Source organism: Thermobia domestica, chromosome 10, assembly GCF_964235325.1.
Source record: "Thermobia domestica chromosome 10, izTheDome1.hap1.1, whole genome shotgun sequence".
NCBI lineage: Eukaryota > Metazoa > Arthropoda > Insecta > Zygentoma > Lepismatidae > Thermobia > Thermobia domestica.
The window spans coordinates 37,744,236-37,760,451 of NC_137463.1; the positions used below are offsets into that span (position 1 = coordinate 37,744,236).

Genomic DNA, 16,216 nt, shown 5'->3' on the forward strand with positions numbered 1-16,216 from the left:
CGTACAAAAATGAAACCTGTATTCAACACTGACTACGTATAATTCAAGGATTTTTTTAAAAAAAAAGCAAAATGCTTACACCTTTTCAAAAGTAAAATTAAAATAATTACTAAGAAATACATTCATTGAAAAACTCAGGGGTGGCAAATCTACCGTCTTAAATCCGCTTGAGAGCGTTCGAGCCCAAATTCAAGTAAAGCTAACACATGGAAGACCCAGGTTCGATTCCCGGTGGGAGTTTATGTGATTCGGATTCGACGTTAATTAGTAGGTCCACGTTTCATATAGCTTCGCTGCTGAAAGGGACGTTAAGCTCAAAATCAACTCAAGAAAAGTTAAAACAATGAGAATGTTTTCTACTGTTTTGGCGTATGCAATTCTATGTTAAATAAAACTACATACACTATTTGATAATGGAAGCATCGTCAGAAATACAGTATCCAATAAATCAAACTTTTCGAGGAGGGTTTATCTGAAGATACATACAAATATTGAAAATAGTTTAAAAAGGTGCATAATACAGAAATACTATTTTATCGCGTATGAACTTGAGGCTTCTAGAACAGCAAGTTCTGACCAGATATTAACACTACAGAACCAGGATATGGTCAAGGGATGAACTAAACCATAGTTTCCAACTTTACCCAGTGTAAATAAAGTAGGATTGAAACCCACTCTATCCAGTGTATACCTGAGTGTTATGGGGGGGCTGTAGACCATATAAAATCCTCTTGGATCCGCGCCTGTTGAAAAAAATTCATATTTCATAACTTCATACACGGCACGATCAAGCATTGAATCTATTGAAATCTTACTACGTAAAATAATTATCGAGTGTCTACACTTTTTCTATTAATGCTCATAGTATATTCTATCATAATATAAATTGTCACTCATGTAGTGTGTGCTAATGTAACTAGAAATGCGCACGAGACAAGATTTGTGGCTGTCTCGTCTCGAAAATGTGCTGTAAAAGTGATGTCTCGACTCGAAAAATGTATATATATCTATTGGAAGTGCCGTGTCTCGACTCGAATTTTATCAGGAAAATCCTATCTCGATTCGTCTCGTGCGCATCCCTAAATGTAACTCATGACAAAAATGTTTTGTTTTAAAACAAAATGAAACAGTTGAGGAGGACTCCGCCGAGTAGAAGACATCCAATTTATTAAATCGCCTCGCAACCCTCTTGGCCGCAAACTTAGGTTACACTCTTCACCTTTTTCCCATGCTATCTAAAGTATCGGCTAATCTTAAATTCGCATTGCCGATTCGGGTTTTCTAACAAGAATTATTATGTTGCAACTTAATTTGGATGTGAAATCCTGACTTAATTAGCATTTAAGAACTTCGCAGTGTGCATTAAAATCATGACAGAAATATAGTTAAATCTCAGTTTTAAATTTCATGTCTACCTTGCATCCAAATACTTTGCTGTCATTTCTTTCAATGATGGTAAGAGCCGAAAGTTCCAATTGATCCCAATTTTTCGCTTTAATTCCCTCTATTTGTTCATACAATTTTAAAGAAATATTATTATTAACAAGCAACACTTCTGAAATGTAACACTCCGATTTTAATAAAATTTCGAAGGTACATATTACACATGAAATAAACGAATACGTGTTTCTTATTTTCTGCGGAAAAACGGTTTTAAGGGGCAAAAGACCCCACCCACAATTTTGAAAATTAACGCCCCAAAGGCAAAAACCAAGGAAACCGAGGTAAATGAAATTTCACACACATATTGCAGACATAAAATAAAGGAACACGTGTTTCGTATTTTCCTGCAAAAAACGGTTAGGTGGGGATCGGACCCCTCCAAAATTTTAATCACGAAATATTGAAAGTGATAACAATATGACAAATGTGTGTAAAGGACACAAAGAATTGCAACGAAACTTTGTGTATAAACAACATATCAAAAAATAAAGGAATACGGGTTTTTTATTTTGTGCTGAAAAACGGTTTCAGAAGGCAAAAGCTATCACCCAAAATTTTGAAAGTTAAGGCCCGAAGGTCAGAGGAAGTGAACCGAAGTGAATGAAATTGTGCACAGATATTGTCGACATAAAATGATGGAATTTTTATTTTCCTGATAAAAAAAGAAAACTGTTTAGGTGGGACACACACACCTCCAGAACTTTGATCGTGAAATATCAAAACTGCTAATAAGAGAAGTGTTTGAAGGACATGACGAATTGGAACGACACATTATGTAGGGACAATACGCAAAACAATAAATGAATACGGTTTTTCTTTTATTTTCTGCGGAAAAAACGGTTTTAGGGGCAAAAGACCCCACCCCAAATTTTGAAATTTGAGACACAAAATGCAGGAAGAAGTGCACCGAATAAAATGAAATTATGCGCAGATATTGTAGACGAAAAATGAGATAATTGGGTTTCGTATTTTTCTGGGAAAAGCGGTTGAGTGAGGCACGGACCTTCTAACCGTTGATTACGGAATATCAAAAGTGCAAATAAGCATACGCTAAAGTTCCTAAAGAATATGGAGAATTGCAACGAAACTTCGTAAAGAGACTATTTGCAAAACAGTATATGAAACATGTTTAAATTTTTGCGGAAAAACAGTGTTCGGGCGTAGATCCCAACCGAGAAAAAGGAAATACTACCGTAATAGCTCAGAAAGGAGTGGACTCTAGCAAATCAAATTGTGTGTAGATATTATATGTAAAATAAGGGCTCTCGTGTTTCTCAAGTGTTGCTATCCGTTTTGCTTCAAATTTGGCATATCAATAGCAAACTGGAGATAACTCGACACGTGTTTTTCTTTATGCTGAAAAAACATTGCAAGGGTTAAAGGTGCCTCCTGAAATACTATAAAATACGATTTACTGTTTGTGTTTGGTGTTACTTGATCTGCCAAATTTGAAGAAATCGGATGGAGACACGACACTTGTGAAACACTGAAGGCCATATTTTACATATCCAATATCTACATACAATTGCTTTCGCTTCGGTCCACTTCTCCCGCAACTCAACGCCTCGGTTCCCTCACAAGTTTTTTTTTCTTTCAGGAAAATACGAAACACTTATTCCCTCACCTTACCTCTACAATATTAGTGCACATTTTATTCGCTTCGGTCCACTTCTTCTTGTCTTTTGGGGTCAAATTCCAAAATTGTAGACGGGGGCTTTTGCCAACCAAAACCGTTTTTAACCAAAATTCAAAAATGTATTCGTTTATTTTTTGCGTATTGCCCGTACACGCAGTTTGATGCAATTCTTCATGTCCGTTACACACATCTGATATACTGTTACTAGATATTTTGATATTTTGTGATGAAGGGTTTGGAGGGGTCCATGCCCCACCTAATCGTTTCTTCCAGGAAAATACGAAAACCGTATTCCCTAATTTTGTGTCTACAATATCTGTCCAAATTTCATTCACTTCAGTTCATTTCTTCTTACCTTTCGCGCGTCAACTTTCAAAATTTTGGTTTTGGGTTGTTTTGTCCCTAAAACCGTCTTTCCGCAAAAAAGAAAAAAACATATTCCTTTATTTTTTTGTCCATACAAAAAGTTTTGTTGCAATTCTTCATGTCTTTTACACACATCTGACATATTGTTACTAGCATTTTTCATTTTTTGTGATCAAAGGTTTGGAGCGGTAGGTGCCCCACCCAACCGATTTCTCCAGGAAAATACGAAACACGTAATCACTCACTTTATGTCTACAATATCTGTGCACAATTTCACTCCCTTCGGTTCACTTCTTTTTGCCTTTTGGGAGTCAACATTCAAAATTTTGTTTGGGTGGTTTCCCCCCAAAAAAAACATTTTCCCGCAGAACATAAAAACCCGTATTCATTTACTTCTGCGTATTGTCCATACACAAAGTTATGTTGCAATTCTTCATTTCCCTTACACACATCTGACATACTGTTACTATTACTTTTGATTTTTCGTGATCAAAGGTTTGGAGGGGTCTGTGTACCACCCTACTGTTTTTTCCAGGAAAATACAAAACTCGTATCCTCATTTCACGTCTGCAATATCTGTACACAATTTCATTCACTTCGGCTCACTTCTTCTTGCCTTTCGAATGTCAACTTTCAAAATTTCGGGTGGTGGCTTTTGCCCCTGAAACCGTTTTTCCGCAGAACAAAAAGAAGTATTCATTTTTTGCGTATTGTTAATACACAAAGTTGTGTTGGAATTCTTCATGTTGTTTGCACACATCTGACATACTGTTGGTAGCACTTTTAGTATTTCGTGATCACAGGTTTTGAGGTGTCCATGCAGCACCATACCCTTTTTTCCAGGAAAATAGGAAACCGTATTCCCTCATTTTACGTCTAGAATATCTGTGTAGAAATTCATTTACTTCGGTTCATTTCTTTTTGCCTTTCGGGCGTCAATTTTCAAAATTTTGTGTGGGAACATTTGCCCCCTAATACCATTTTTCAGCAGAACATAAAAGAACCCGTAGTACTTCATTTCTGGCGTATTATCCATACAAAAAGTTTCATTGCAATTCTTCATGTCCTTTATACACTTTCTACATACTGTTATTAGCATTTTAATTTTTTGTGATCAAAGGTTTGGAGGGTTCCGTGCCCCACATTACCATTTTCTCCAGGAAAATATGAAACCCGTATCCTCATTTTATGTCTACAATATATGTGCACATTTGCACTCACTTCGGTTCACTTATTTTTGCCTTTCGAGCTTAAGTTTCAAACTTTAGGGTGGGAGCTTTTGCCCCTTAAAACCATTTTCCCGCTGAACTTAGAAAAACCTGTATTCGTTTACTTTTTGCGTATTGTCCATACACAAAGTTCTGTTGCAATTCTTCATGTCCTTGACACATATCTGACATACTAGCATTTTTGATATTTTGTGATCAAACGTTAGGGAGGGTCCGTGTCGCACCCACCCCTTTTCTCCAGGAAAATTGCAAACCCATATTCCCTCATTTTATGTGTACAATGTCCGTGCACAATTTGATTCACTTCGGTTCACTTCCTTTTGCCTTTCCGGCGTCAACTTTCATAATTTTGTGTGAGAGCTTTTGCCCCTAAAATCGTGTTACCGCAGAAAAAACCCTTCTACATTTTTTGCGTATTGCCCGTACATAAAGTTTCATTGGTATTCTACATGTCCTTTATACAAATCTGACATACTGTTACTAGCATTTTTGATATTTCCTAAGCAAATGTTTGGAGAGGTCCGTGCCCCACCTAACAGCTTTTTTCAGGAAATACGGAACTAGTATTCCCACATTTTATTTTCACAATATGTGTGCTAAATTTCACTCACTTCGGTTCACTTCTTCTTGCTTTTCCAGCATCAAATTTCAAACTTTTGGGGTGGGTTCTTTTGCCCCATAAAACCGTTTTCCTGCAGAACATTAAAAAAAAGGTATTCTTTTATTTTTTGCGTATTGTTCATACACCAAGTTTCGTTGCAATTCTTCATGTCCTTTACACATATTTGACATATTGTTACTAGAACTTTTTATTTTTCGTGGTCAAATATTTGGAGGGGTACGTATCCCACGCGGCCGTTTTTGCCAAGGAAATACGAAACTCGTATCCTCATTTTACGTATGTAATATCTGTGAAAATTTTACTTCCGTATTCCTTTAGTTTCCCGTATTTTCAATACAAAAAGTTCCGTTGCAATTCTTCATGTCTTTTACACATTTCTGACATACTGTTACTAGCAGTTTTGATATTTCGTGATCAAAGGTTTGGAGGAGTCCGTGCGCCACCCAGCCGTTTTTTCCATGAAAATACGAAACTCGTATTCCCTCCTTTTACGTCTACAATATCTGTGCACAATTTCATTGATTTTGGTTCAGTTGTTCTTGCCTTTCGGGTGTCAACTTTCACAATATAGAGTGGGACTTTTATATTAAAACTTACGTAACTTTATGTAACTTTTTCTTTTTTATGAGATTCTTTTTTTGGGAGGTGAGGAGAGAAATGCTTTCCTCTGATATATGTTTCTTGCCATTCATCTTGTTTGAACTGCTTAAGTAAGATCATTTTGTAACTTTTGATGTCATCCATCTCCGTCACAATAATATTATTGTCATTTTTAACAATTTGTTTTATTCCCTTATTTGCAGTTTGCCACACTGATTTATTTATTACAAAATTGAGGTTTGGTCCAGCGCCTTTCGAATTCGCAACCAACCCAACCGCCGAGCTTTTGGGGTTGCCTGCTATTGCAGGAAAAGAATTGCAGGTGGTAATGCACCCTTGGAGTCGTGTATACAAAACCTTTATCGAGTTCTGAAAGCAACGCTCATGATTTAGTATTCTATACACATTTCGAGATTTGAGAATTCTGATTTCACAGCTAGATTGGTAGCATTAAAAGCATACCTATCCCATACCTCCATTTCTCAAAAGTTGCTCTATCGAGTTTTGAAAAAAACGAAACGGTCCTCAATTCTACGTCATTTTTTTCATGTTGATTGCAGAAATTTTCCCAGCAACCCTCGCACTTATCAAATTTCTACTCTAGCTTTTGAAGGTATTAAAAATAACTTACATCATTAATATATAATATAGACGAATCAAAGCTTGAAAATCTAAGCAATTGAAAACAATAAATTGTGCTTATTGCTAAAGTTTCCATTAGCCTTGTCTTGATTTCGTTACAGCACCACAAGTTTTACCAGTGATAGGCCATCTTCATTTGTGTATTGCTTATTGGTTAAAAACCCGATCATTTGTTCGCATGATGGAGGAAGCATGGAAAGATTATGGACCGATTTTTGCAGTTCGGCAATCAAGGATCTTACACGTCTCTGTTAATGGGAAATCAGCCATTGAGAGTGTGCTGACGAATAAGAAAATGCAAGGACGTCGCGTCGAACCAGCTCATCAATTTATTCACAATGGAAATGGTAGTAAGTACCTGGAAAAATTATACGTGTTTTACAATTAGTCCCTATAATTACAAACTGTAAAATCTACGAATGCAAGTTAATTGCCTTCAAGTTTCTTATGGAAATGTTCTTGCGGTTAGGGAACTCATTGCGTTTCAGTTTACTTGATATTTATGGACAGCAATGCAACACCAAATACAGATTAATAACTTCTAGTTGTGAATCTATGAAAACGAAAGTGCAGCCTTCGATCGTCCACAACGGTTTGCGTATAAATACTAAATGCATATTACATAATACAAAATGATTGCAAACTCAACATGTTTGTCACATTGCAAAGTCAGTATTTAATACCGAAAATTGCAAAGTAGAAAGCAAATGTTGCATTGCGTTTACGCAAACTGATACGAAAGGAGACCATAGATGTTACATTTTGTAAAAATCGTCAACATTCTTCTTGTTGAAATATTATGATTTATAGATGATCCTAATCATATAATTCAGTGTATTATTTGTAAGACGTTTTTATTGACAAGGGCAATTTAAACGTTTCTGTACAGCAATGACCGCAGTACACGCGTAGGCTAATACTCAATCGTATGAACGCCATCTACCAGCATTGTCATAGCGACCAATCTCCAGTTGCGATGGTATGGTTTGTCACTGGGTATGACAAGCGAAACAATAAGTAAATCATTTTTCCCAATGTTCTGGAAATTAGCGATTACACTTTTGGTTCATGTGGAATGTATTGTTATTCAAAAATGCATTAGTAATTATTACTAAAAAATGGGTAGGGAAATTTAGTAAGTCAGCTCAAGCACCAAGACTATTTATTCTAGGGTTATGGTTAGTACCTAATTTGGTTGTTAAGAAGCATCGTTTACAATCGTACCACTTGCATGCCCCTATCATGCACCTGTGGGTAGGAATTTCCGAAAAGGGAAACAATCTGAGAAAATTCCCTTTTCTCCGCTTTGGGTAGGATATTTTTGCTTCTGGAACGTAATAGGGAAATTTGAGTGGTACAGTTGGAAACATTCCTTCATTACAAACGCAACGAGGTACGGAGGATGATCCTAGGATTAATAGCTATTTGCCGGGATTTGCCGGCTCTAAAATTTACCTTTTTCTGTTTTCCTTCGTCCATGTTTGTGGCGTCACTGACCCAGGCATCGCACGCGTGACTGCAAGGTGCCCATGAACATATCCTTTGGTATCTCCTCGCTTGAATGAATGCAAAAAACCCGGTGTGAAAAGCTTTACTAGACATTTATAAAGCAAATTCCGAAGGTCAACGCCATGGTACAGATTTGCCATGGTACCAAAGGTCCCCAAAAGGTTAAACAACGATTCGGTTCCCATGGTGGAACGTACTTTTCTAAAACGATTCAACAAACTTCATCCTCTAAATTTGACTGTAGTTCGTCGACAGATAAAAGACTGTGAATGTTTGTACCAAGGAACAAATATTAGACGACAGCATGGATTTGAGGAATACTTGTATTACATTGGTGTTATTTGTGCTGCAAATGGCGGTCATATCGAACACTTGTAGAACAGAAAAGAAAATTTGATTGTCAGTAGAATACTTGTTAGTTGAACGCAAGTTTAAATTAATTACCCTTAATCTTGGCTTCCTGAATCTTTATCCATTTTTCGTTTTGATTATCCCTGTACTTTCATATGGGTTACAATAATGGCATTCCCTTCTTACAACAGTAATAATATAAATATATATTTGAACTTTTCTACCAATATGCTATATAATTCCGTTGTTACAAAGTAAGATTGGATATTGGCACTTGCTTTTTTCATCTTTCTTATAGGTATAATGTTTAACAGTGGAGAAGTGTGGTACGCCAGGAAATCAATGTGCGCCAAAATCTTACGAGAAGTTGGATTTGGTAATAAAAGCATGGAACAAGCGATAGTTGAGGAAGCTTTCTGCACGGTCTCTTATTTTAAAGAAAAGTCCAAAAACATGGGTCCTTCAGGAATACCAATGAAGACCGTATTTTACGCCCCTGTTATAAGCGTTGCGTGGCGTATCATTGGAGGATACGGTTACAAATATGATGACCCGGAGTTATTGAGGCAGTTTGATCTTCAAAAGAAAAATATAAAAGCTAAGTTGAAGTCAGGAGTCCTGCTGGATATCATACCCTTTTTTCAATATGTTGCACCAGAATTTTCTGGCTACACTGCTGCAAGAGCAATAGGAAAACAGTTCTTAGGTGAAATGAAGGTACTTGATTTAACATTTTAAAACTTTGGTAATTCTTGCAATAGTTTATTATTACGATTTAATCCAAATTGCTCTTTTATTTTTAGGTGGATCACCACCCGGAAGTCAGTACATATTTTAGCTCATTCCCTTAACTACTATGCAATGAAACGTTACATGCTATAAATATTGCACTATAAAATAGAGTTATAGTTCAGCTATAACATAAGACACTGATTCATTTGGTTGTGTCTTCTGATATTGTAAAAGGTAACAAATAAAAGAAAATATTTTGTTCGTTTTACAATGAGCACACAAGATGGCACTTGTTGCTAGATCTTACTAAGAATGCCCAGTGTTATGAAATATTTACTTGTGTGTGTAAAGTATTTTAAACTGACAATCTTATTACGAAATAGATATATTGTTTGACTGTTTTTCGTGTTATGTTTCACATTTTATTTAAATATTAATTTACATTGAAGGAAATAGATTTTGAGAAGAAAATTGCGCAGAACGCAATAATGCGTTGTTGCCAAATTTGTACATTTACTGTGGTAGTCACAAGCAGCGTTGCCAGATCTAGCATAATTTGCATGTCTTTAGCATCTAGCATCTTGCTTTTAGCATCCTGCCCAAATCTAGCATAATTTCAGCAAGTTTATCAAAAAGCCGTAAAACCTGGAGATGAGAAAGAAGTTGGTCGTGGGAAGAAAAAGAACGGCAGAAATGTATCCTCTTCCATTGATTCATACAGTCGATAAACCAGACAGACAGTCTTATTTTCCGAAGTAAGTTAGAAATGGCTTTGGGCTTTTTTTTTTTTTTTTTTTTTTTTTTGTGGCTCCACCGATGGTTTTCTAAACCTTTAACTGCGAGGCATGGGCGGAGCTATAGATGCCATTCTCCCCCCCAACTTTTTGACAACTTCACCATCTTTATTTCTGACTTCATGATCATCTTTATTCCTGAAACAAAAGGTCCGAGACCGACCAAATATCTGCCCCTCGCCCCCTTAGCAGACAATTCCAAACTCTGCTTATGCTGCGAGGTAATTTTCTTTCATAATATGTAAACAAACACTTTGTATTCATGTATACGATATATACGCCATTGAGTCTGGCAATGACTGCACTAGTTTAGTTGAGTTAATGCTTTGGTACGTGAAGTATTGAGTTCTACCCACGCATTCTTGCGCTCTGCGTATTTTAAGTTATGTTATCGTATCTCAACTTCGTTTTTATTTCATTTCTTTTAAAACTCCTGAATTAGTAATTATGAGAATCTAGCATAATTTGACCCAATCTAGCATAATTTCGATCTGCTAAGTCTGGCAACGCTGGTCACAAGAAGAAAATTCCTGGATTCTAGCGTTGCAGTTCGAGAAGCGGAACCTACCTGTGTACGAGTGCGGTAAGAGTCGAAAACTAATTTCTCCAGTAAGTATCCAAGGAGAATTCCGTGATTACTTCCTTTGTTTTTTATCTGGCATCAGTAAACACTCCACACTGACAACGCTGCATTCTTCAAGCAGCGTTTAGCATAGCACCGAGAACAACTAGTGATCCACCATTACGTTTGTTCGAGTCAGTTTTAGACTTCCAAACTATGGAAACAAATACGAAAAGTCTTACAGAAGGAATATTCAATCACCCATAACTTGATAGGTATCAGAGCAAAATCAATAAGCAACGCCGAGAAGTGATTGGTTGATCGCAGTTACAAAATTAGATACAAGGAGCTCGGAGGATTATAATAGTAAACCCCATCCCCGTTGAAATTGAAATAGAAATCTTTCAGTTTAACGTCCCACGATTATGCCCTTTAGGCTAAGGGGGATAGGGATGCGCACGAGACGAATCGAGACAAGATTTTCCTGACAAAATTCGAGTCGAGACAGACTCTTCCAATAGAGAAATATATACATTTTTCGAGTCGAGACATCACTTTTACAGCACATTTTCGAGACGAGACAGCCACAAATCTTGTCTCGTTCGAACCACCAAAAGTAGACGATGATTAAGGTAAGTGAATCATGATGGAAGTATTGGTGAAATGAGAAAGAGGGAGCAAACGGGAATACCCTGAGAAAACCCACGGACACGATGTTGTCCACCACAAACTTACTTGGGCAGGGATAGAACCAAGGACCCCCCACTACCACTTTTCTTCTGCCAAAGGCGCTCTACCACTTTTTCTTTAAAATTAACTGATTTACCGAACGTACCTCAGTAACTTGAATACCTAACTACCATGTTTTACTTCATTTAGGTCTTTTTTTCCAGTAGTCCAAAACAAGAGGGAAACGAAAACACAAATATTGAAGAGAGTCAAAATTTCAAAAGCTCTCCTATCGTGAATCGAACTCGAGACCCCGTACACGAAAGCTGCACGTGCTAGACACTAGGCCAGCGGAGAGGGTACCACTGAGCTACTGTGTGCCTGCTGCCGGTGAAATTGGGTCATTAGGTGGAATGAGTGGGATCAAATCACAGAACAGCATGTAGGTAGTTTAATTTTGGAAATGTACCTGAAGATGCAGGGAAACCTGTTTGGTATGTGTTATTGCATTTAATTTTATGGAAATGTTGAAAATCTTTCTTCAGTTCACTCGAAAGTTAGAAAATGTGACATACCATTGTGTTTCCCCGAGACCTATTCCCCGATTATCTTCGACCTATTGAAATCAGAAATAGTACCGTAAACTGGGTATATTTTGGCCCTTTAAAGACAACTTTGGCCCTAAGGAAGAGAAAGATTTGTTTTCTTTCTACATGGTTATTATGGTTTCTATCAGTAAGAATAGTTGTGGATCGAAGTATTACATTGAGAACACATGAATATTGGCGGTAGTGATTTGTTACCAGAACGTGGTGAGCAAAATGCTAGCAATTGTTAGCAAGTAAAGATTTATCATATTTCACGTTCCAGAATTTTTGTTCATTGCATTGAAGTGACATATCCTGAATGCACAAGTCAGTCGAAAATAAAAATATGTTCATTAACGAATATTAATAAGCTAACGCCTTAAATGTTTGTTCAATTACGTACAAATTATTAAGCGTTTAATTGCGTGGGGTCACATTGGCCCAATTTTCGGGGCAACATTGGCCCATATTTTCTGTGTTTGAAATGACCCAATATTAAAGATGTAATGGTGTACAAATGGTGCTATGTAATGAGGAAAATTAACCCCACTAGCTTCTAAAAGAGGATATTATATAGAGCCTGAATTGCAAGAATTTTCTTCCTAAAACTGAGCAGTATGGTACCGATAAAGTATTCTTCCGTAATAAAGAATATTGTGCTCTTATTTTCGGTTGTTAAGTATTCATCCACTTAGAGAGAATTTCATTGAACGATATTTTTGTTTCCCTCTAAATTGAACAAAGTGATTTCACCCATAAGTTTTGTAATATCGGTATTTTTAAGTTAAGCATTCAGAAATTTGTAGCGTTCTTTATAGAGGTTTCGTATTCACCCAAGTAGAATACAAATATTTTCATCAGACAATATTTTTGATTCGATTTAAATTGAGTTAAAACATTGATAATTTCACAAATGTATTTATAATACCCTGTTCTTCACTTCTGCTTCTTAAATACAGTGCTACAACAATACTTTCGTGTATTCATTAGTCATTGTGATAAATGGGCTAAGGTTACCCCAATAATGAAAAATCTTGCATAGCATCAAAAAATTTGAATTATTATCATTATTCTTAGTCACACTGAGTGTTTACTGCTTTCAAAAGAAAGCCAAATGATTGCATTTTAAATGGAGAAATGTCACTAAATTACCTCCCTAATCTTAAGAGATGTTAGAATGGGAATTTTGAAAATTAAAAAAAGAAAAAAAGGGCCAAAGTGTACCCAATTTACGGTACTAAATTTAACATTTTTGAGTTAAATACTGGATTTCTATGTTTCAAAAATATGTCGTAGTTTTTCAATCTGAAACGCAACCCACTTCTTTACACTATTTTTTCACGACTTTCCGTTATGCATTATGCTCATTTATATCAGTGTTCATAAATGTTGTGACGCAGATAACCCTTATTTCTAATGTTGTAAGCTCCTATTACTTCATAGTCCTTATGTGGATAATACAAATTAAGTTATCTTTATTTGTATCAAAAATTCTACACTTGCACCAAATTTCAAATTTTCATTTCTACAAAAAATACCCTTTACGTTTTGAGTAAAGTGACGCAAGAAAATGCAATTTTTAGCTTGGCCCCTAATTTTCCTCTTTGGAAGAGGAAATTTTCAATTATCGGATTCTTTCCTTTTACTTCTATGACAAACCCTACATTTGTGCCAAATTTCAAGTTACACTAAGAGAAATCCGTTTTCCGGACAGCGGTATATTGTATATACAAATATACGGAATCCTCTTGCTTACTACATAACTCAGTACGGAGCATACGTTATTGGTATGCTACATAGGCACTGCCCTTGCGAGATGTCTATCTAACAGTCTTCCATATATTACATACATATATGTATGTTACTGTATGTTACCTTCGTCAGCTATATGTTATATACGTCCATTTGTATTTGAGATCCTGGCCGCCTATAGGTCTGCATGCGGCAAGTACGTACAGATGGAACACTTATACAGAAAGTATCATGAAATATGAGTTAAAGTTACACGTTTGCTGTACGTTAAGTCCAAAAACTACAGGACTTACAAATGTAACATACGATTTTACGCACACCACATATGTTTTTTTCTCAGTGTACAATATACCTACAAGGAGTACTCTATAAGTTTTGGGTCAGCCAATCCACAAAATGAAATTTTCCGCTTGTTACCTAATTTTCCTTCTTGTGGGAGGAACTGAGAAAATTTCCATTTTCCATGTTTTTCTTTACCTGCATTATAAATCTTACCCCCTTGCTAAATTTCAAATTTCTATGTCTAGAAAAAGTACCCTACAGATTTTGAATCAAGTGATGTAACTGTCTTTAATTTCGCACTTGCCCTATAATTCTTTTCTTTCTAGGAGGGGGAAATTTCCCGTTTTCCGTTTATTACCTTCACCTGCATCACAAATCCTACATTTCTCCCAAGTTTCAAGTTTTCATATCTAGAGGAAGTACCCAACAGGGGTTGAATCAAGTGGTGAAACTATCTTTAATTTTCCACTTGTCCCTTAGCTTTAATTCTTGAGGAGAATGCCCAGCTTTCTTTATTTGTATTACAAATCTCATACTTGTGTCAAATTTTAAGTTGCCGTGTCTACAGGAAGTACGATATAGATATATGTCAAGTAACGTAACTATAGAAAATTTTGCACTTAAACTCTAATTTTTCTCCTTACACGGTAAACTTTCCCATTTTCTTTCTTTATTTTTTCGTTAATTGTACCACAAGTCCTACATTATTTTGTCGCAATTTCCAACTTTCCATGCCTAGAGGAAATACCCTAGAGGCTTTGACACTAATGAAGAAACATAATGTAATTTTGCCTCGGCTCCTAAATTTCCTCCTTGGGAGGGAAATTTCGATCTTTCAGAGTTTTCGTTTATTTGTACCAAAAATCCTTGTACATTTTTGTGCCAATTTTAAAGTTTCCATGTCTGCAAGAAGTATCCTGTAGGTATTTGAGCCAATCAACGTAAGGAAATATAATTTCGTCCGACAATTTTACGATGTAATTATATTTAATTTTGTCCTTGTCCCCTAATTTGTCTTCCTTGGAGGGGGAAATTTCCAGTTTTGCAATGTTTTCTTTTACTTTCATCATAAATCGTACTTTGCTGCAAATTTCAAATTTCCACGTCTACAGGAAGTACCTTATACGTATTCAATCAAGTGATGAAACTCTATTTAATTTTGCTCTTGTCCCCCAAATTTTAATCTTTGAAGAAGTATATTTCAAGTTTTCGGATTTTTCTTTTCCTTTACTAATATTACAAATCCTACACATGTGGAAAATTTCAAGTTCCAAGGTCTACATGAAGTACTTTGGAGAATTTGATGAGTAAAGGAGGGAATGTCAATTTGTTTATATTATTATTATTATTATTATTATTATTATTATTATTATTATTATTATTATTATTATTATTATTATTATTATTATTATTATTATTATTATTATTAGGAGGCATGGTGGAACAGTGGTTAGAGTGCTTACTTCTGGTGCTTGGGGTCCCTGGTTCGATTCTTGGCGAAGTAAAATTGTTATGGCCAAGATCGTGTCCATGAATTTTCTCGAGGAACTCTCGTTTCCTCCCATTTTCTCATTCCACCAATTCTTCCATCATTATTCACTTGCCTTAATCCTCGTCTCCCTTAGCCTAAAGGGCAAAAACGTGGGACGTTAAACTAAAGATTTCATTCCATTTAATTATTATTATTTTCACGACTCTCTACCTTGTAAACTGGTCGAGATTAAGCATTGAAATATATAGGTCATGACCTAATGCAGTTTAGTGGCTTAGTCAATGTTCATTGCACTATCTTCATGGGCAGGGGCGTCGGAACCGGGGGGAAGGGGGCAGCTACCCCCCTGAAATTTTCATGAAGGGCAAGATACTAGTTTTGCCCCTCCGCTTTGAAGCTGTAAAAACATAAAATAAAAGTGATTATATGAACTAAATTTTGTTTCTTGATAATAATGTGAAAACATTCTCTATTCCAGATCCATCTTTCTCTTTGAGACACGAGAACGGACGCTTTTTCTCACCTCACATTAGACAGAAAGATTTAGGAAAAAGAATTGAAAATACTCTTTCTTTCTATTGGTGTACATTCTCAAAACACTGTAAATTCTTTAAAAATTGTTTAAGTAAACGTAAGTTTACAATATGAAACGAGTCTTTGAGCGAGATTTTAAAGTTTAAAAAAGATAATAGTTTAAATTTGTAACAGGACTTTTGAATATATTTTCTATAAATTTAAATTATTCTTACAAACACTATGCAGAGTACAGTAAGTTTTATAGTGAGGGAAAATGTATCCCTTGTGAGTACTAACGAATGACAGTATTTAAGACGTTCTTGCTTGAAGAGGGGACACGTTCACAAAAATCAACAAGGACACTTCCAACAGAGATGTATGCGTGGGTGGGTCCTAGGGGTCCGGACCTTCCCGAAATCCCGACTATTCTGT

General features: G+C 36.0%; 1 protein-coding gene across 2 annotated transcripts in view; it reads left to right on the plus strand.

Moving 5' to 3' along the window:
• The window catches only part of LOC145661965 (methyl farnesoate epoxidase-like), a 188,674-nt gene that overhangs the window by 149,761 nt on the left and 22,697 nt on the right, over window positions 1-16,216 (plus strand). For both annotated transcript variants that reach the window (XM_081727313.1, XM_081727315.1), the window contains exons 3-4: window positions 6,640-6,888; window positions 8,697-9,115. In XM_081727313.1, coding sequence (XP_081583439.1) covers window positions 6,640-6,888; window positions 8,697-9,115 — 668 coding nt within the window. The remainder of the gene's footprint in view (window positions 1-6,639; window positions 6,889-8,696; window positions 9,116-16,216) is intronic.